The sequence below is a fragment of the Lepus europaeus genome, chromosome 15 (genome assembly GCF_033115175.1).
Source record: "Lepus europaeus isolate LE1 chromosome 15, mLepTim1.pri, whole genome shotgun sequence".
NCBI classification, from domain to species: Eukaryota; Metazoa; Chordata; class Mammalia; order Lagomorpha; family Leporidae; genus Lepus; species Lepus europaeus.
This window is the reverse complement of record NC_084841.1, coordinates 27,803,092-27,824,562: the sequence shown is the minus strand read 5'-3', so window position 1 is coordinate 27,824,562 and position 21,471 is coordinate 27,803,092. Positions and strand designations below refer to the sequence as shown.

The 21,471-nt window shown below is 39.6% G+C and overlaps 1 protein-coding gene across 3 annotated transcripts in view; it reads left to right on the top strand.

Moving 5' to 3' along the window:
- The window catches only part of AGXT2 (alanine--glyoxylate aminotransferase 2), a 43,053-nt gene that overhangs the window by 285 nt on the left and 21,297 nt on the right, over window positions 1-21,471 (top strand). For 2 of the 3 annotated variants that reach the window (XM_062212516.1, XM_062212519.1), the window contains exons 2-7: window positions 7,268-7,356; window positions 9,627-9,811; window positions 13,213-13,336; window positions 14,614-14,708; window positions 17,496-17,589; window positions 18,239-18,332. In XM_062212516.1, coding sequence (XP_062068500.1) covers window positions 7,268-7,356; window positions 9,627-9,811; window positions 13,213-13,336; window positions 14,614-14,708; window positions 17,496-17,589; window positions 18,239-18,332 — 681 coding nt within the window. The remainder of the gene's footprint in view (window positions 1-7,267; window positions 7,357-9,626; window positions 9,812-13,212; window positions 13,337-14,613; window positions 14,709-17,495; window positions 17,590-18,238; window positions 18,333-21,471) is intronic. The other variant, XM_062212518.1, reaches the window with a different exon arrangement.

Here is a 21,471-nt window from a genome sequence, read left to right as displayed (position 1 = left end):
CAACAGAGCAGTCAGTTCTGACCCCATCTGATTCACTGCCTTCTTTTCATAGCCAGCATTTTGTACTATCTGCTTTTGAAATTCATGGCTAATGAACCCTGGCTGTACACAATTTAAAAAGAAAATATAATATGCGATTTCAGCCATAATGTAGAGAAGTCAAATGAAAGCAACTCAAAATAAAGTATGAAGTCCAATACATGGATGCCCAGGGATAGCTATTTAAAGACATAGACAGTACAACATCCTTACTGATTTCCACCATGCCCCAGTGAGGTGAGACCCTTCCCCTCAGTCTCTGACAGGGAAACTCAGAAGAGCACAGGATTTATGCAGAGTCATCCAGTCTGAGACTAGACCCCAGGCTGGAACTGAACCCCAGGGCCTCTCTATGCACTCAGACTCCCCTCTCACTACCGAAGGCACAGAAAATATGGAGAGACTGGGGTAGCCAGACACGGGTGGCTTCAGGAGTTATATCCTCTGCACTTGAGTCTTTCACATGGATCTATAACCCTGCACCTCCTCACCAATCTCCCCATGCACACAGGAGCAGAAGCAGGTGTCTGCATGTTTGTGAGCATCTGCATAGGAACATCTGCCCTACAGATCCTAAACAGACATAGACGACACTTTTTCACCCCCATCATGATCAGTTCATCTTCATTTGCTCCTCGTCTTTCCTGTTTCTTCCTCATTCCTTCTCTCCTACTTGCTTTCCCTCCATCCTCCACCACAAATATGATTTTGTAAAACTTAAGATAGGCCTGATACCTTAAATGCATCATTGCTTCATCTTCAACTAAACTTGGGAGTACTACTATCCCACTGCACAGACAAGGAGGCAGGAGAACAAAGAATGATTAAGAAATACAAAGGCAGAAACCTGTGTGACAACTTGGGATTCAAAGCCAGGTTCAAATTTAAAGGGAGCCCAGCAGGTCCTCTTCTACCCAATCCTGTTTGGATTTCTTTTTTCCCTCAGTTGTGGGGTTTTTGCCAGAACATCACTAAATGCCAACTGTTTCTGAGAAAGAGATAGAATTATATCCAGTCTTATGCAGAGTAAACAGATTATGCTGAAAGTAACAGTTGCTGACAAAATTGCTGGTAGTAGCAAGTGACCCAGAAATGGCAGGTGAAGCTTGATGTTTACAGATCTTGATGAGCTCAGAGGAGATTCTTTATTGCAGTTCCAACAAGGACACTACAGAAGAGAAGGAATCTTTCACACTCATTTCACATAGACATGAACGCCACACCCCTCTCCTAGGCTTTAAAAAACATGGGAGCCCTTTATTTCTACTTTCTTACTTCCTATCCCTAGGAATATGTCTACTTGTGTTTGCACTTCCTACCATCCATTCAATGAATACACACTTCTAGACCTCAGGCTTTCTGCAAAATACACATTCAAAGTAATTGAGTACCACTTAGCAGCAGATAGAGCCACAGTGAGCAAGACCAAGCCCCTAGCCTTGTGCTTTCCAGCTGTGTGAAAGAGAAACAAGAATAAACAAATAAACAAAGAGACAGATATCTATAAAGATAGATGCTAATAATAAAATCTAAGGATGAGGGGATAGAAAAATAAAATGAGAGAGAGGGAAAGACAGGAGTTGAAGTAGGTAGGGAGATCACCATGTTTTAATTGTTATCAGGGAAGTGAAAATAAAGTCACAACCCCATGTAACACTTACATATTTATTGTATGACATTGGTGTGCATAAGTTATAAAATATGCTTGCTATGCAAAATCACTTTGGGCTAAAGATGGATTCAAAGCCATAAACGCAATTTGTTTTCAGCATAAAGGGTAGAGAAAATGTCTCAGCAGTATTTTCTTTCTTACTAATTGGTTAATAATTAGCTTTACACCATTCCCAGGGAGGTAAGGTATGTGCCCCATTGTACCAGGTTCCTTCGCTCACACAAAAACAGGGGTTCACAGGAAGGTAAATGGATGATAAGTAATACTCATTTCCCACTGAGAGATTTCCCAAGACTCCTGCAAAACCTTTTTTAAGAAAACATTTAAAATTAGCCCAAAAGGGAGACCTCCTACCTGCACCCCATAGGCAACCCTTGCTCTGTGGAAGAGCTGACTTTATGCATGCTAAGGGCCAGGAGGGGTGATCTCGGAGAAGACCAATTCCCAAATGTGTCAAAAGGAATAACCACAGGCGAGCTCTAGCCTGGAACAATGCCAACTGCCTCTGAGGAAAAGAGAGTATATACTGAAGGATGTGGAGGTTTGATAGGAGACTGAGAAAATCAACTGGAGGAGGAGGAGCAGTCACTTCTGGAAGAACAGCCTGGAAATGGCTTTGCTGTTGGAAGGCAGACACCTGGCATGCATAACCCTTTGCTCAGATTTCACACAGTGGAGCAGAGATGATTTCCACAGAGAAACAGGGGCTCACAGTAGGAAAAGTGCCCTCTGCAACTTCCTGCCATAATGGGACATTTTATGCAAGGCAAAGGACCCACTCTCCAGGGCAGCTCCATGGCAGAGGGCGCCCATGAGAACAATGGGTCCCCACCCCCCACCCCCGCCATGAGGAAAATATTAACAAATGGGCACAAAACTGTTGAAATCTCTACTTAATATATACTAAATTGATCTTCTGTATATAAAGAGAATTGAAAATGAATCTTGATGTGAATAGAAGGGGAGAGGGAGCGGGACAGGGGAGGGTTGCGGGTGGGAGGGAAGTTATGGGAGGGGGAAGCCATTGTAATCCATAAACTGTACACTGGAAATTTATATTCATTAAATACAAGTTTAAAAAAATAGGCAAAAAGCTATAGTTCAGTAGGAGAAAGAAGTTCTGGTGTTTGCACATAACAATAAAATCTTGTGTAGATTTTTCTAAAAGCTGGAAGAAAGCATTTTTAATGGTTTCACCACAAAAAAAAAAAAATGATAAACACTTGAGGAGATAAATTCACCCTGATTTGAACACTACACAATGCACGCACATATGGAGACATCACATAGTACCCCCACAAATATATGTAATTTTTATGTATCAGTTATGATTTTAAAATCAAAAAAGAAATTTCATCCCAAGCAACCACTGCCCCACACACTTCCAGACTCCAACAAAGGTGTAACCTACCCTCATGGGAAGGGGTGTCTCAAACCTTCAGTGCCATGAAGGGCCCTCAAAGCTGCCAAGGCTCCCTGTTGAACCTGTCACTGCCTGGGCTACAAGGGGATGGATAATAAAATCCTCCTTCCCTAACTTATTGGCTATCCCAGCTATCAAATGAGATACCAAATGGGACAAGATGCTATATAGAAACTGACATAATTAACATTTTAATAAACTGTAATGGGCCCACTGAGTGTCTTTCAGTATCCTATAACTTCTTTTTTATTTGAAAAGGTAAGAAAACCTTGATAAATGCTCCCCGTGGGTTGAAACCTGTCTGCAGATGTCAGAAAAGTTTTTCTCATCACAAAGAGAATTTTCCTTAAGATTTCCAGATGCCTGAAAAAAAATGTTTTCTCTCACTAACCTTGCCCAGTAGGTTTTCCCTGTTTGATATTGGAATTTCAGGGAAAGAAAACAAAGTTAAGGACTTAACTGTCTCCTACAGAACTGTGAGAATCAAGCAGCTGAGAAATAAATCCAGTTACCCACTTGGTGTCTAATATACCAAGGTGGTGCTGTTCTCCAAACTGAATTTCCTCCTTACTTGTCCTAACGTTTCCATGTGGGTCTAAGTGGAAATTTGTGAATTAGATGAAAAGCATTAGCTGTCACCTGTGTTTGCCCTAAAAAGGCCATATTAGATCAATTAAAGTATAAAAAGAAACACAAAATGCCTTCAGAAACAGACCTGGGATTCAGTTTTGTTAAACCAATTCTCTGTTATCTTTTTCCCCACCCCACACTGTCTCTTTCTTCTTCCCCTCATAATACTCACACACGTATGTGCACACAACTTTCAAAAATCCAAGAAAAGCTTTATGAACCCTCAATTCTTACATCATCCTCGAAACAATTCATTTTCCTTTTTTGTTTGTTGTTTTGATTTTATTTAAAGTATACAAATTTCATATATTTCATATATACGGATTCTGGAGTATAGTGATACTTCTCACTCTACCCTCCCTCCCACCCATGCTCCCATCATTTCTCTTCCTCCCTCTTCTTTTTTTTTTTAACTTTTATTTAATGAATATAAATTTCCCAAGTACAGTTTATGGATTACAATGGCTTCCCCCCCCCCATAACTTCCCTCCCACCCGCAACCATTCACATCAAGATTCATTTTCAATTTTCTTTATATACAGAAGATCAGTTCAGTATATATTAAGTAAAGATTTCAACAGTTTGCCCCCACATAGCAACACAAAGTGAAAAATACTGTTGGAGTACTAGTTATACCATTAAATCACAATGTACAGCACATTAAGGACAGAGATCCTACATGATATTTTTAAAAAATTGATTAATTTTCTATGCAGTTTCCAATTTAACACCAAGGTTTTTTTTTTTTCATTTTCAATTATCTTTATATACAGAAGATCGACTCAGTATATACTAAGTAAAGATTTCATCAGTTTGCACCCACACAGAAACACAAAGTGTAAAAATACTGTTTTAGTACTAGTTGTTGCATCACTTCACATTGGACAACACATTAAGGACAGATCCCACATGAGAAGTAAGTACACAGTGACTCCTGTTGTTGACTTAACAATTTGACACTCTTGTTTATGGCGTCAGTAATCTCCCTAGGCTCCAGTCATGAGTTGCCAAGGCTATGGAAGCTATTCCCACTCTTAATTTTTACTGAGATCTACTTTCAGCTTACTTTATACTCATAATATTAACCCTACACTAAGTAAAGAGTTCAACAAATAGTATGAAGAAAAAAATCACTGTTCCTCAATAGTAGAGACAAGTGCTATAAACAAACAGTGAAGCTCTAAACATCAGTTTCACTCCAATACCTAGCATTTTTGGTGCTCCATTTGTTACCACAGATCAGGGAAAACAAATGGTATCTGTCTTTTGGGGACTGGCTCATTTCACTAAGTATAATGGTTTCCAGTTGCATCCATTTTGTTGCAAAAGACAAGATTTCATTATTTTATTGCTGAGTAGTATTCTATAGCACACACACACCATAATTTCTTTTTCCAGTCATCAGTTGATGGACATCTGTGTTGATTCCATATCTTAGCTATTATGAATTGTGCTGCAATGAACATGGGGTACAGATAACTTTCATCTTCTGATTTCATTTTAAAATAGACAGTTTTCAATAAAGAATGTTTTTGGTTATCTAAAGGTTTAAATTTTCAATTATTTTCTGGAAAATAATACCAAAGCACTTTATGTCTTTTTGTCCATCAATTATCACTATCATTACTCTTATTTTTACTTTCTATTGTTGATTAAGTGGTGTGGTATGACATTAATAGTTTTTTTTTTAGTTATTTTAGGTTTTTTTAGTTATCTGCATTATTTCACTTATTAACTATTTCTTTTCCTGACCGTCTTGCTTGCTGTTTGTCTCCCTTCCTTCCTATTCTCCTTCCCTCTTTCCCCCATCTCTCTGTCAATGCTCTCTGCCATCCCTCCATCTTTCCTTTTTTCCTTCTTTCCTTTGGGCAAGACTTCATGATTTCATTTGGAATCCTTCCTCCATCATTATATGCTTATCATTTTGGTAAATGAATGAATTAATTAACTTGCCTTAACATTGAAAATTCTTGCTTTTTGTTATCAAGTCCTTCTCTCCAGTTCTCTTCCCACTCTAGCCTACTTTCATAATCCCATAACCTTGGAGTCAGAAGTACTTAAAATCTCCTCAATGGACAGCTCTAATTTTATAGATAGGAAAATGAGACGGATGGAGTAAGTTATTTTTAGTTCTTGGAAACACTCAGAATATCTTTTTCCATCTTGGAAGAGTAACTAATGCAGAGAGACACAATGAAAAGCTTTTCAAAAGGTAAAATTCTCAGAAAAGTAAGCTATCTTTTTTTGTCATTTCTATGCCTTGGGTAGCCAGAAAAATCACTTTTAAAGTAAGAGCAAATTAATGACATTAGTGATAATTTACAGCAAAAAAAAATGAATGGGATCTCTTTAAAATATATATATTCAGTGCTGTTACTTCCCCCCTGCTTTTAAAAATATAATTTTCATTGTATTCTTCAGGACTGTGACTTCAAAACTGCACAAAACACCAACATTTCACCCATGCATTCAAACCTTCAGGCTGAATAGAGGCATCATTTCCTCAGCTCTCTCCACCTGTAGAATTATCTTGGTATTGGCCTTGAATCTTAAAAATTAGGAGCATTATTCTCCAAAAGTACTTATAAGGTCTTGAGACCCCTCTTCCAGCTGTGGTATTCCCTGATTCCATTATCCCACCTCACTGGCATAAGTGCCAAGGCTCATGCTGGCAGGGTAGGGAACATGGACAGCAAATGAACAAAAAAGAGGATGAGGTGAGGAGTCAGAAACTTGGAGTCTCAATCTTGTTCTTTAGCTAACTAGCTTGGTGACCCTAAACAAATTAATTTACCATTTTAGGTTCATCTATATGATGAGCATTTTGACACCCAACACCCAACAAAACCAAAGGTTTCCCCTACCTCCAAACAAATATTCAGTGATTCCATGGCTCAGTTTCTCTCTATTTTTCATGGTCATATGCTGCCAGCCTTTGTTTGGAAGGGTTTGTCTTCCAAATGTATTCATACGTATCTGTTAATGTACCACATCGCCCAATACCTAACCTTCCTCATTCCCTACCAGAATGGTCAACAGCCATTAATTCCATGTTACTAAGAGCCAACCAGGTACCAGCCAATATATAGGCAATTATATAGGCAGCTCCAAGTCTAGACAGCTCCTCTAATGAATGGATTCCAGCCACACACTGCATTGGCAGGTTTGTCAACTGAAGAAAGAATTGCCGTCACTTTAGGTGAGGATTCAGCCTCAAATGAGCTTCCTATGCTTGTGAGGAACTGCCATGAAAAAATCATAGCTCCCCCAGCACCCGCCATTATTCCAGACTAAATTCAAGAACAATCCTTTTTTCCTCCAGCAAATTTATTATTGAGATAGCAATACTTCAGTTTTTAAATCCAAATTGAGCCCTGATTAAAATGATTCTTTTAAACTAGAAACAAAATTGCCTAGGCACCCTGATTTAGTGAACTATAGGTGATTGCCATTAACAGACCAATGTCATGCTTAACTAAAATCTTAATTCACTTCATTTTCAGTAGGTGCTTCCCGGACATCTGTAGCCAAGCTCAGTCTTCATACAAAACCCAAAATGCCTCCATGTGACTTCTCACCTGAAAGATATCAGGTAAGATGTGGGGTTTCTGGAAAACCCAAGGAGGTGATTACTCTTGAGACATCTCAGTTATTCCCTTAAGAAGAAACCACAAGAGTCCTTGATTTCAACTAAGCTATCCTATCCCAGATATTCTATCCTTCAAGTCCCTGGGAGCATCTGAAACACTCTTGTTCTATTTAAGACTAGTATATAGATTGGTGTACATGTGTTAGAGTACATGACATAGGTCTTCAGGGAGATATGCACATGTCACAAATGTGATGGCACGTGTCTGCTTTAAAAAGTATTGTTCCCACATTCACTTATTATTTCCCACTTTTGACATTGCATGAAAGCAAATACAAATGTGCCTTATGTTCAAATTGCTTTCTAATATATTAGATGCAATGGAAACATAATAATTTAAAACAAATGTATTGCAGAAACATTGCATTGAGTCTCCCGATGTATAAGTCTTCATATATTTAGGAATTCTAAACTATCTCAGAATGAAGGTTGCTGTTTATTCCAGTTTTCTGTGAGAGATTTTACATACTAATTGTTGGATTTATTCTTGTGTATATTGATTCTACGTTTTATAAAATATACAAATCAGATTTACATTTTATTTCATATGTTCTTTTGTAATATTCCTGGTCTGTAGGGGAACAATTAGTTTATAATTTTTTTAAAATCTGGCACCCTAGTATGCTTTCATATTAATTCTAATAATTCAGTATCACCTCTGCTGAATTAGCTACATAAAATTGTATATCTTGCAAAACAAGACAACACTCCACTTATTTTTTAATACCCTTTTTGTTTTCTGGTGCTCAAACCCAAATTAAGCCATTCCTACTCTTTTTCATTGCCTTGTTGCACAAATTAGGAATTATAGAGCAATATTGTGTTATATTGACAATGAACATTCTTGTCATCATAAGTGTTTTGATTTTTCAATAAATATTATTGCTAACAGTGTTGGAAAGATTTTTCTCAGTTACGTTTTTCTGTACATCAATACAATTCTGATTAAAATCTTAGCAGGATAGAAAAAATAAAATATTGTTCCCATTTGACTAACTGATATGGCCTTGCATAATCTGACCTGAGACCTCCACCGAAAACCATAAAGTTCTCTTTTTGCAATCAGGCTAATAAAGATTTGGCACGCTTCCTTTCTTTCTGTCTCTCTCTCTCAGTCAAATAAATAAAAATAAAAAAAGTAAAATAAAATAGAAGCCGGCGCCGTGGCTCACTTGGTTAATCCTCCACCTGCAGCACCAGCATCCCATATGGGCTCTGGGTTCTAGTCCCGGCTGTTCCTCTTCCAGTCCAGCTCTCTGCTATGGCCCGGGCAGCGGAGGATAGCCCAAGGGCTTGGGTCCCTGCACCCACCTGGGAGACCAGGAAGAAGCTCCTGGCTCCCGGCTTCGGATCAGCGCAGCTCTGGCCATTGCGGCCATTTGGGGAGTGAACCAATGGAGGGAAGATCTTTCTGTCTCTCTCTCTCACTGTCTGTAACTCTACCTGTCAGATAAATAAATAAAAATCTTTAAAAAAAAAAAAAAACATTAATAGCACCAGCACTTCAATTTTTTTTTTTTTTATTTTCAAAAGAAACCCAAACTGGGATGAGTATTTGGTGCAGCAGTTTAAAGTCAATACTTGGGACACCCACATCGCATATTGGATTGCCTGACTTGAGTCCTAGTTTCTGTGCTTCTAATCCAGCTTTCTGGTAGTGTACATCCTTGGGGCAACAGATGATGGCTCAAGTACTTAGGTTCCTGCCACCCAAGTGGAAGATCTGGTCAGAGATCCAGGGTCCTTAATAAGACCTGGCCCCATCCCAACTGTTGTGGGCATTTGGAGAGTGAATTAGTGGATGGAAGATATCTCTCTCCCTCTCCCTCTCCCTCTCCCTCTCCCTCTCCTTCTTCCCCTCTCCCCCCTTTTCAAATAAACTGAAGTAAAAACTACAGCAATGAAAATGACATTAATTGAGACTTTATTTTCAAAGTCCATTTTTACCCGTAGCTAAAATCAACTCAAAGCCAATGCTTTCTATTGAGAGGTGGAAATCCCAGCTTCTATTCTCATATTTGGCCTTGGAAGAGATTGAAAGGCTGCAAATAACTTCCTTCCTTAAGAGGAAGGGCTATAATTTCTTGTCAGGTAGCCATTGTGAGCTCTCTGTTCAGTTCACCTGATAAACTCAGCCCTAGTGTATAGACTGCTGTTGATCTGGTAAGAAATGTGGATAAAATGGAAAGAGTTCTAATCTCGTCTCTTTTCAGTCCCTTGCCTACAACCATGTCCTGGATATCCACAAGCAACATCTTTCTCCCGTGAAGACAGCATATTTCCAGAGGCCCTTACTGCTCCACCAGGGGCACATGGAGTGGCTATTTGATTCTGAGGGAAATAGATACCTCGATTTCTTTTCTGGGATTGTCACTGTCAGCGTTGGTCACTGCCATCCGTGAGTATCCTTAAAATCTAAGAGTTTTCTGTCCCAACATATGGAAATTAATCATGTTAGTGAGTTAACCCTTGATTCACCTACTCCCATTTAATCTATCTATTACATGGGGAAGGCATTGGAAATAGTGCATAAAACACTGGTTGGGATGCCCACATCTCACATTGGAGTAGCTAGGTTTGATACTACATTCCAGCTCCTGATCCAGCTTCCTGGATCAGGAAGCAGTGATTGCTCAAGTTAGTGGGTTTCTGTCACTCATGTGGGAGACTTGGCTTGAGCTGCTGGCTCCTAGTTTTGGCCTGGCCCAGCTCTAGCCATTGTAGGTGTTTGGGGAGTGACTGGGGAGTGAATCAGATAATGAGAGGTCTCTCTCTCTCTCTCTCTCTCTCTCTCTCTCTCTGCCTCTCTAATTAATCAATGAATTTTAAAAATATATCTATTAAAGATTGTAGCTGACATATATCCACATACTTTCCATATCCTTTCTTGGATAAAAAATATTGCTTAATTTTTCATTTTCTTCTTTTTTTGACAATGCAAGATTTTATCATAGTTGTTCCACATGCAATGTGACACTACCATGTAATTGGGGTATTTCTGTGTGTGTTTATCACTAATATAACTTTTCCAAATAAGGGATGCACTGAGGAAAAGGCAGGAAAGAAGAGAAAGGCAGGTGGTTCTCAGAGAAATGTGGGTACAGGTATATGTGGCAAAGGATGACAAGAAATGAGAAATAACATCTAGCCTGAGAATGTTCTTCATAGACACCAAGAGTTGGATGAAGAAAGACAGGATGATGTGAGACAAATATAATCCTAGCTAGAAATGTACTTGGCAACATATGGACCAATTAATCTCAAGATTGTCCACAACATTGATCATCAATTTCACCCAAATGCCCTTGGCAGGTTCTTTGTGGTCCTGGTTTCTGTGCAGCCATCTTATTTTAATGCCTAATTTTCTCTTGCCTTTAATAACCTGACCAATGAAACTCACACGAAGTGGGGAAAAAGCAAAATAGCAGGGCTGTTCAATATTTGGGCCCATCTGTCAAAACAAGTGGCAACAGGTCTTGCCCTCAAGCAGCTATCAGGAGAAGAGTAAGTTGAGCCCAGCACCCAGTGTCTCCTGGCATTACCTTCTTCCTGTTCTGTCTTCAAGAATCACCAGTCCCATGCAAGTTCCCAAGAAATATCCAAAATAAATTTTAGATGCAATTTTTTAATATTTATTTATTTGAAAGGCAGAGTTACAGAGAGGCAGAGGCAGAGAGAGAGAGAGAGGTCTTCCATGTGCTGGTTCACTCCCCAGATGGCCACAACTGTGGCCAGAGCTGTGCTGATCTGAAGCCAGGAGCCAGGAGCTTCTTCCAGGTCTCCCATGCGAGTGCAGGGGCCCAAAGATTTGGGCCATCTTCTACTGCTTTCCCAGGCCATAGCAGAGAGCTGGATCAAAGTGCAGCAGCCAAGACTCGAACTGGCACCCATATGGAATTCCAGCACTGCAAGCAGTGACTTTACCTGCTACGCCACAGCGCCAGCCCTATAGGTGCAATTTAAAACATGCGGCAAGCATATGTGAAATAAGTGGAGACTCATGAAGGAGAGAACCAGTTGAAAGATTCTTGTTGCTTCCTCCTAGTGACATTTGACACTACACCTTATAATCCACTGCTCTCATTGGCTTTAATCACCTTTGTGTTTTTTCTGGTCTCTGTCTGACCCATAACCTTAGGTGTCTCCAGCTCTTTCTTTAGCCCCTCTGTTCTCTCTCTACTCCTTTTCTTGCTTATTAATTTCCATCCTAGGATTAGTCCCACCATATCTTCCCACCCATGCTCATTGAGTTACTACATTTCCAGCAAGCTTACCCAACTCTTGGCCCCTCGTTAAGCTGCAATAACAACTTTAACAGGCCCAGAGTGTCCAACCAGATGCCCCATATTTTCCACTGCTAATAGAACACCTCCCATCCCATGATATTCCAGCCTCAGTTCAAACTCAACATTTCCAAGACTGAATCCATCATCTCCACAAAACTGTTTCTACTAACTTACTCACTGACTCATGGAGCAAATGGAAACTACCTACTCTGGAAGAGTCCTCTGTGAAGGGCTGGGGAGCTACACAGCTAGCTGTATCTCTCAAGTAATCGTGGGCTTTCCCAGCATTCCAGGCAAGGATGTTGGAGCCATCTCTGACTCTTCTCTGCCTTTCATTACCACAGCCAACCTGATAACAAGGTCTAGTTTTCCCTGCACTGAAATGCCAGTTCTACTGGCCCTTCTCTCACTAATTCCAACAAAAACTAGTGTTCCATGAGCTCCTCTCCCACAGCTGGACGTCCACCTTGCCCACATATCTGATGACAATACCAGTCGTGCCCCTCCATCCTATCCTTTACTGGCTCTCAGCTTTATTTTGCTGAAACAATGCTTTGCCGAAGGGTCTCTCCTATTCAAGAGTTTACTGATTCTCCACAGTTTCCTAAAGTGAAATTCATGGAACACTGGTCACAGGAGAGGTTCCATGGAAAGGGGTCCCAGAGAAAAGTCAGTTTGGGAAATACTTTAAACATTATCTCCTTCCTACAGAGAACTAGTTTACTAGCCTGTTAAAAGTACTAATAGTCTTGCAGTCAAAAAGTCTGTTTGATGTATTATTTCTCGAAACTATTCAACCTCTGAACTAATGTGTATGTGTGTGAGACAGATATTAATTACAAACAAAATGCTAGTGAAACAAACTTTCACAATATCTGTCCTTTAGTTCAAGTTCAAACATACCAGCCTGTCTTTTCAAGGCCTCCTTAGTCAGGTCCCACATGTCTACGAACCCTTGGTTCCTACTATCCTGCAGTGTGAACATTTTGATTCTAAGGTTGAGTTGGTCTTTCAAAGAATGTGGTTTCACAGTTTACAAGATGTTCTGCTTAGAAAAGAGCTCACACCCAGATATTTGCATCTTCTTTGATGGAAAAACTGTTAGTCTTGTACACATGTGCTTCATGAATTCACAATTCTTCAGAAAAATAAAATGGGAAGATACTCAGGCTTACATAAATCATCTCTATCTTCCAAATTGCTCAAAGGATGGTCAATAAGAAATATAGCTAGAAATTCTAGGCTGGAATTCCTCCTACACTGGAATTTCTTCTCTAAAATTATTAACTCTCATTGAGACTCCCTTTGAACCTGCTCTACTAAGGAATTCACTGCCTTTTGAAGCAACAAACCCCATTGCCAGACACTTCTAGTATAAGAGTTCTGTCTCATGTTTGGATGAAATCTGCTTCTTGAAACTCTTAAGAAAAAGCCATAGGTCTGAGTTCAGTGGCTGGCGTGTGTGTTGAGGGGTATTGGCAAGTTGGGTAACTCTGTTCTCTTGTTTACCCAGGAAGGTAAATGCAGTGGCACAAACGCAGCTAAGCCGCCTGTGGCACACAAGTAGTGTCTTCTTCCACCCTCCAATGCATGAATATGCAGAGAAGCTCTCAGCTCTTCTGCCTGAGCCTCTTAAGGTAAAATGCTCCCAGCTCCCAGAAACAGGAGTCTCCTGATCCCAAGGAAGCTACCCTAGGAAGCAGGAACATGAACAGGGAATTGCATCTATGCAGCAAACACCTGTTACAGTGAATTGATAACCTTGTCTGGAAGCAATCCAGCAGCAGGAAGGAGTTTGTGAATGGCTGATGATACAAACCAATGTCTGAGCCTCATCTCTTCTTGATTGCTTTTCTGAGTCCTTGCAGAAATTACTTCCAGGAGCCCCAGTCCTCCTGACACTCTCAAGAGATTTTCATTTCTTTGCTCCACATCCGTTCTTCAAAGTTATTTGTATTTCTTCTTTGTAAAAGAACGGAGCCAATTTTTATAAATGCCGTTCAGGTTACTTGATCGAAAAATGCACTTAGATATTTTTGCTAAGTGAGATATTTTTTCTACATCTAAAAGACAACTTTTAGGCCAAACCAAGATGTTAAAATGTTTGCCAAGATTTGCACATTGGCTTTAAATGAGTTCATATTCATGAGTCACTTAGAATAGTGCTCAATGTTTGGTGTTAGCTATTATTGTTTTAGTATATAAATAAATTTCTTTTAATTCCATTTCCCCACAAACTTTTTAAGTACCTTTGTATTATCTGTATCATCTAGATGCTCTACTTACCATATTATCTAGAATAGATGAAGAGAATTGGAAGAGCTGCAACTTAAGCTCAGCCCCAGATGTTCATGGAAGACCTGAAGCAAGGAAGTTCACAGGGTCACCAACATGTTCCTCCCAGTCACAAATCCAGAGGACCCAGTTCCCTTCAGTTTTCTCCATTCTTCTGTACAAGCTGATCTTCATATTTTGCTTGATTGTTTGATTGTTCAACATAACCACAGGGGTTGCAGGGTTGGGGTACCTGCCTCGTTCAAAGCCTTCAGAATTAGGTAGGGTAACTTGGGTTCAGAAGATAAGAGACTTGATCCTCAGATTCACCTGACCACTAATCTACTTTATGACCCTTGGCAAGTCTCCTCATCTTAGCATTTTACAAATCACCAAACATTTCACAACTAAGAAAATCTCTTAGCCTTTTTTTTTTTTTTTTATGTCTAGCATTTTACAGCAACTCAATGAAAGGCTGTAGAATTAACACAGTTAAATCATGGACTGCTAAGTAGCCCAAGCTGGTCTGAAAAACACTCTTCTTAATCTTCAGAGGGTAGGGAATATGGTCCTTAGCTACGTTGAGTGAACTGGATAATAAGGAACTCAAAGTACAGGGCAATGTGTCTTTTCCCTCCAGGTCATCTTCATAGTGAATAGCGGCTCCGAAGCCAATGACCTGGCCATGCTGATGGCCAGAGCACATACGAAAAACACAGACCTCATATCTTTCAGGTAATAATACCTTGGAATATTCACCTTCAGTTACATGGATGAACCCTATACCAAATCTATGTTTTTCAATTGTAGCATGAAAGGAATGATTTCTCCAGTAGTATTTTTATGATTGTAAATTTTATAGTAAGATCAGTTAAGTAAATTTGGTGACTGGATAACCCCTCCAAAATGGCCTGAGTCAAAAGCATGGAGCCCTCATTAGGCCATAGATTCATCCAAGGAATTAAAGATAAAGTCATGTGACAGTTTTTTTAACTATGGTATGGACAGCAACATACAGCAAATGGCAAATGAATGTTTTATACCCATAGAAGTTCAAGGATCTACACCGAGCCCACTTTAATTTCTGAATGTGATAAAGAGTCATACATTCATCTCATAGTGCCAGCTACTTGTCATTTTCAGCTTTCATTCTAGGTTCATAAGATAAAAATATAATTCTATATATTTCTGCTTTGAGTGACTTTTGAGAATCAGTGATTTCATACATTAGAGCTGACCCTCCTTATCCATGGGTTCTTCATCCATAGGTTCCTGCTCAACCAACAAATTGTAGATCAAAAATATTCAGAAAAAAAGTGCATCTGTACTAAATATGCATACTTTTTTCTTGTCATTATGCTCTAAACAATACAGTTTATCAACTATTCACATAGGATTTACATTGTTTTAGGTATTATAAGTAATAAAGATATTATTTAAACCTCACAGGAGCATATGTGTTGGATATATGCCAATGCTGCCATCTTATATAAGGAATTTGTGCATCTGAGGATTTTGGTATCTGCAGGGGGTCCTGGAATGAATCCCCTGGATACAAAGAAACAACTGTAATTATAAACCCTTGAGGACGATTTTAGCATTGAAAATAACACAGAAAGGAATTGTAGATAATTGAATGTTATTGAAAATAATACAAAATCAAGAATTTTGTTCAGTTTACTCCCTTATAAAATTTTGTACAGCACATTTAAACAGATTCTTTTTTCTTTCCAACTTTCATTTAATAAATATAAATTTCCAAAGTACAACTTTTGAGTTATAGCAGCTTTTCCCCCCAATAACCTCCCTCCCACCCGCAACCATCCCATCTCCCACTCCCTCTCCCATCCCATTCTTCATCATAATTCATTTTCAATTATCTTTATACACAGAAGATCAACTTTATATACAGAAGATTTCAACAGACTGCACCCATAAAGACACACAAAATATAGAGTACTGTTTGAGTAGTAGTTTTACCATTAATTCTCATAGTACAACACATTAAGGGCAGAGCTCCTACATGGGGAACAGGTGCACAGTGACTCCCGTTGTTGAACAATTGACACTCTTATTTATGACATAAGTGATCACCCAAGGCTCTTGTCATGAGCTGCCAAAGCTATGGAAGCCTCCTGAGTTCACCTACTCCAATCTTATTTAGACAAAGCCATATATTCAAAGTGGAAGTTCTCTCCTCCCTTCAGAGAAAGGTACTGCCTTCTTGACAGCCCTAAATAGATTCTTTCAAGGTTTATATAAAAGGAATAATGGATAGTAAAAGTTAGTGGAATGAAGAAATGTCCTATTTTATACTCATTTATGTAAATATGAGCAGTTATCACAGACATAAAGAACTATGTGCTATCAAAGAAATAAAGGAATAACTAATTGATATATGTTTTACCTAGATAACTTTCCACAATATGTATGCCAGGATAAGTACTGTTCTATTAAACAGTAATGCTACTTGCTGTGGTTTGAACATGATTTGGCTCCTGAACTCATGCAGGACTTTAAACCTCAGAGTCATTAGTTAATGTTACTAAGAGGAGGAAACTTAACCCAATCTTTTGACGTTAAGGAAATGAGTCTAGTAGAAAGTCCTTAGGTCACTGGGTGCATGCCCTCAGCAGGTGATTCTCACGAAGCCTAGTTTTAAAGCTACATTGGGTCCAGTCACTCTCTCTGCTTCTTGCCTCTCCATAGCATAGTTCTTCTGCCCTTCTCATTTGCTGCTTTCACCAATGGACAAACCAATGAGGTCACCAAACTGGGACTTGAACCTCCAGAACTATGAATCAAAATAATAAGAAATAAAAAGAAATTTTTGTCATTATAATGACAAAAAAAAACTAATATAGTACTACCAGGATGCAACAAATGTGGATTTCCTTCTTTTATGATCATTCTTTTCTACAGTCTTAATAGTCCTAAATCCTTGCTTCAGGGTGATTTTGATCTGAGAAATTGCCAAAACTCGTTTGACCGTTGATGAGGATAATCTATATTAAATATGACTGCTTTAGGTTCTAAAGAAATAAAACCTGTGTTTCTTAAATGCCAAATAAAGTGATTGATAGGTACATAAGAGGAATTCCCAAAGATGTTGGGCAATGGCTTCATCACAGGAGCAGATATTTGGTTCCCAAGGTAACTACTGTCACCTTTAAAGACTAGCTCTCATCAAGCATATAACTTCTACCAGGTTGCTAAAAAACATTTCTCATTATTTTAGAGTAATGGGATAGAAAAAAGCTCCTAAAGTCAGAGTTCTTGGATAGATGGCCTCTAAAACTCCTTTCACAATTTAAAAACTATGACTCAAAAAAATAAAGGAGTACATTCACCTGACATAGACTTAGAACACTTCTGAGAAGTCATCAGAGTTGAAGTTTAGTGACATTCTGTTTCTTCTCGTTAGCCTTCATAGGTTTTTTCCTTCCATCCTACTCGGTGTTCTACAGGCCAGTGACCAAAGGAAATGAACTTCACCTCATCCTGCTGTTGTTTTCTCTGCAGAGGAGCCTACCATGGATGCAGCCCTTATACATTGGGCTTGACCAATGTAGGGAACTACAAGACTAAACTGCCCAGTGCAATGGGTTGCCAACCAGTGAGTTTTGAGATTTTTGTGTTATTTCTATGAAGATTGGTGAGTATGTGAAATAGTTGATAAAATTTTCCTGATGTTATGAGTATTAACTATTACAAAGCCTGTCATTAATCAGGGGCTTCATTTGACTTCATGGACTTGAAGGTCATTTGGGGGAAAGCTTTTTGGGAAAGACTTTCAGAATCTGAATAATAATTAATGTAGAGTTTTTAAGTTAATTTTAATCTTAAATAAAATCAAGGAAACCATGAGGCTCTGAGACCCTTGAATGTACAAAATTTCCCTGCCAGTCATAGCTACTCACCTATTTTCACCTGCTGTACCCACATGTTCAGCATGAGAATCAGATACCTAATTATTCTGATTCTTTCAGATGTCCTTCTGCACCAAGCCTTTGAGCAAATTGTTTTCAGGCTAACATTGAAATCAGTTTCCTTTGTAAAGTTCCCACATAACTTATTAGAAAAAAAATTATCTCTTCAAAGCAGAAGAGTAGATAAGGAGCAGTGTGGGAGTGGGGGGAGTAGTAGGAAAAGAATCTCAATATCAAATTAAGAAGCTTTCTTGCCCTGATTGCTACCATATGCTTCACCCAGTTGGCTGTCTTCTTGTTCATGTTGTGGCAAACTCCCTCTCTTGTCATTTGCAGACAATGTGCCCAGATATTTTCCGTGGCCCTTGGGGAGGAAGCCACTGCCGAGATTCGCCAGTGCAGTCGATTAGGAAATGCAGCTGTGCACCAGGTCCAACTGGGCGTGGGGGGAGGGGCAGAATGGAAGGTTAAGGAGGGTAAGGAATTGGAGCAAGGGAGGACCTGAGTGAACAAATGGGAGAGGGAAAACCCAAAGGAATCAAAACTAGAAAGTAACAAATAAGGCCTCACTGAATCAACACTTCCGATGCCTACCATCACTTTACCACCAAAGCATCAATATGGCCATGCAGGAAATGCATCTCATGCTATCAGAGCTAAGTAAGACAGTCACCTTGTATTTAATCAAAAGTGCTCAACTGACTCTATTAGCAACATCCCTGGTATCAATTTTAAAGTAAACCAATGCAGATGGGATTATTTACCAATTCCCAATGGGAGATGAGAGGAAGCGGAAAGAGTTCTTTGAAGAATCTCAAAACTCCAATCAAGAAACTCTCCAGGGACTCAGAATGCCAGCCAAAATGACAGCATCTGTCAAAACACTTGGCTATTCTTGAAAGCAGCTGACATCTCTTGCAAAATTTTTAGAGTCAATCTCACAGGGAAAATTCCTCTTCATCAAGTGCATATTCATTTGCATTCTTTACCTATTCCTAACAAAAGGTAAAGGGTTCGTGGAGACATCCTCTGGTCTTTGTTAGTCTGGAAATCCTGCTTCCGATTTGTCATCACAGTACAGGACCTTTTGAATAGCTGCTCCTAAGTAGTTCTGGAGAAAAGAACTAAATGCTCCAGCTGAAAGATCTCTAATGGAATAATATGAGTCACTGGGTTGAGAGGAAGATCAGCCTTGAAAGGAAGAAAATTCACCATCACCTTAACATTCAAATGGCACAATGGAGGTAGGAGGTTGAAGGGATGAGTGTTCACATAGGACAAGATGTCTAAGTCACAGAATTTAACACCAGAAGGAAGCAAAAGCATCATTCAAAACTCTCTATTCTGAGGAAGAGGAAACCCAGGCCCATACAGAGGAGGCAGCAGAGCTGGGATTTGAACACAGACCTTCTGAACTAAAAGCCTGTACTACCAATACCTCATCCATACTGGGGTACCATCCGATGCCCCCAAGCTGAAAGGTGTTTCATGTTCTACTCAGGATGGACAGACACATGAAGTCAAGAGATCACTTTGCTGTGGCTCCACTTCTGCCTTCAGTTTTCTCAATTTTGAAGTGGAGACAGCAAGACCCCTTCCCACCCCATCACAGCATTTCATGAAATCAGGGCATAAGAGTTTTGCCAGGAGGGAAGCAGATTCAAGTAAAGCTATATACATACGTATAATACATCTGGGTGACATCAAGAACTAAACTTAGTTTGATGCGCCTCACAGACCTCAGTCTACAAAATCATCAACCCAGAAAAAAAGCTGTTCATTTTCTTCCCTCTCTACTGCTTCTTGCTCTCTGCCACTTATATTTGCTGCTGCCTTTGTCTTTGTGACCGCCTCCTCTTCCTTTGGCCAAATTGGAAACACCAGAATCCCATGGTGCTCTCTGTAGTGGCATCTGGAAGCCAAATGATAATGAGAGACATTTCTGCTTCTCTGAATTGTTACCATTGGTGCATCCAAAGGCAGTTGTATCTTAATTCAGATCTTTAAGAGCCAAAACTAGATTGGATTACAAAAGGGAACCCCAGCCTCCTCCAAGATTCTAGGACTGGAGAAGGGCTTGATCTTTGTTGTAAAACTGGTGAATTCATATGTGTTCAGACAAGCCCCGAAACGTGTCAAATACTTTGATTGCAGCTGGTTCCAGTTCTTGACTCCTCTTAAGGGTCCTGCACTTGCCCATTACAGAAGGGATTTTTGTCATCTCAGAATTATGTCATCACTCCCAGCATAGACAGGGGGCTATTTGTTTTTATGGAAATGTTTTTATGGAGTAGATTTCATTATCTACCCCTCAGGATGTTTTCATTCCAGGCTCTCTGACTTTCAGATGTAACCTGTGATGAAATTCACCTCCCACCACTCATTGCCCCTACAATGTCTCAAACCTGGTACTGATGTGACTGTTCTCTTTTTGGGAGACAGATTTTATTTCCCATAAAAATTGTTTTCTTTCTTGACTCTTTGCTCTGCTTAACTCTTTCTGTATCAGAGCAAATATAAACTCTTTCTCCACCACTTTACCACCCAGCAGAGCATCACCTCACCCCCTTGATGTTGTCATGGAGACATCAGTGCACCAACTCTCTCTCTGATCTGCAGTGACAGCCATGAGCCAATGAAGCCAGTGCAAACCTAAGTGGAAAGAGGAACATGGTCAATGACCTCCCTCCTCCCTGAATGTGTGGGCAGAGGGGGACAATATTATGAAATGTCTAGAATAGCTCAGAGCAAAACCTCCTCTTGGTTTGACTTTGTCCAAATGTAAGCCATTAGGGCTGACTTTTCTCCACTCTGATTCCTCCAGTTGCAAATAGGCTCGCTAAATTTCCAAATTGTGTCTTTTACATATGTGTCTGGTCCATCATTTGGGGCTTCCTGAGGTTGTTTTCTGTGAAGCCAGCTTTTGCCCTGAGGGCATGTATCAAAACTGATCTCCTTGAACTTCAGTTTGTGTGGTCCTGTGGAGTGCAAAGAGAAGATGACACAGTCCAGGAGTTGACCAAAGTAGGGGACCTGGTGGGAAAGCCTCTCTCCACAAAGCTGGAACCTCCAGGAGGACACACCCTCCTCCATGGGTCAAAGAGGAAGAATCACAAACACTAGTGGGGCTGCAAGGATTCTGGTGCTGAGTAGAAGAGGAGCAGAGCTAAATAAGCAACTTCTGAAAATCTGAAATCCGGGCTGGCTGCCATGAGGCTTTGCAATCTGAACCTTTACTGTCTCCAGCTATAACTTAGAGGAATCTGACTATGAATGCCTTGTGCAGCCAGATGTTGCAAATACAAACATCCTGCAGTGGAACTGCCACATTCTTATCATAAAAAAAAAAATCCTCATACAGGTAAATCCAAGAAAAATAAATATCCTGTGCTCAAAGTCTCTAATATTCAAGGAAATGAAACTCTATAACCAAGAAAACATCCATAAGGATTTCACATGCCAGGTTATAAAATGAACACATTTAACACATTCAGATTTACAAGATTATAAAATAAACATTCCGAATTCTCAGACTATAAAATAAACATATTTAACATGTTTACAGATAA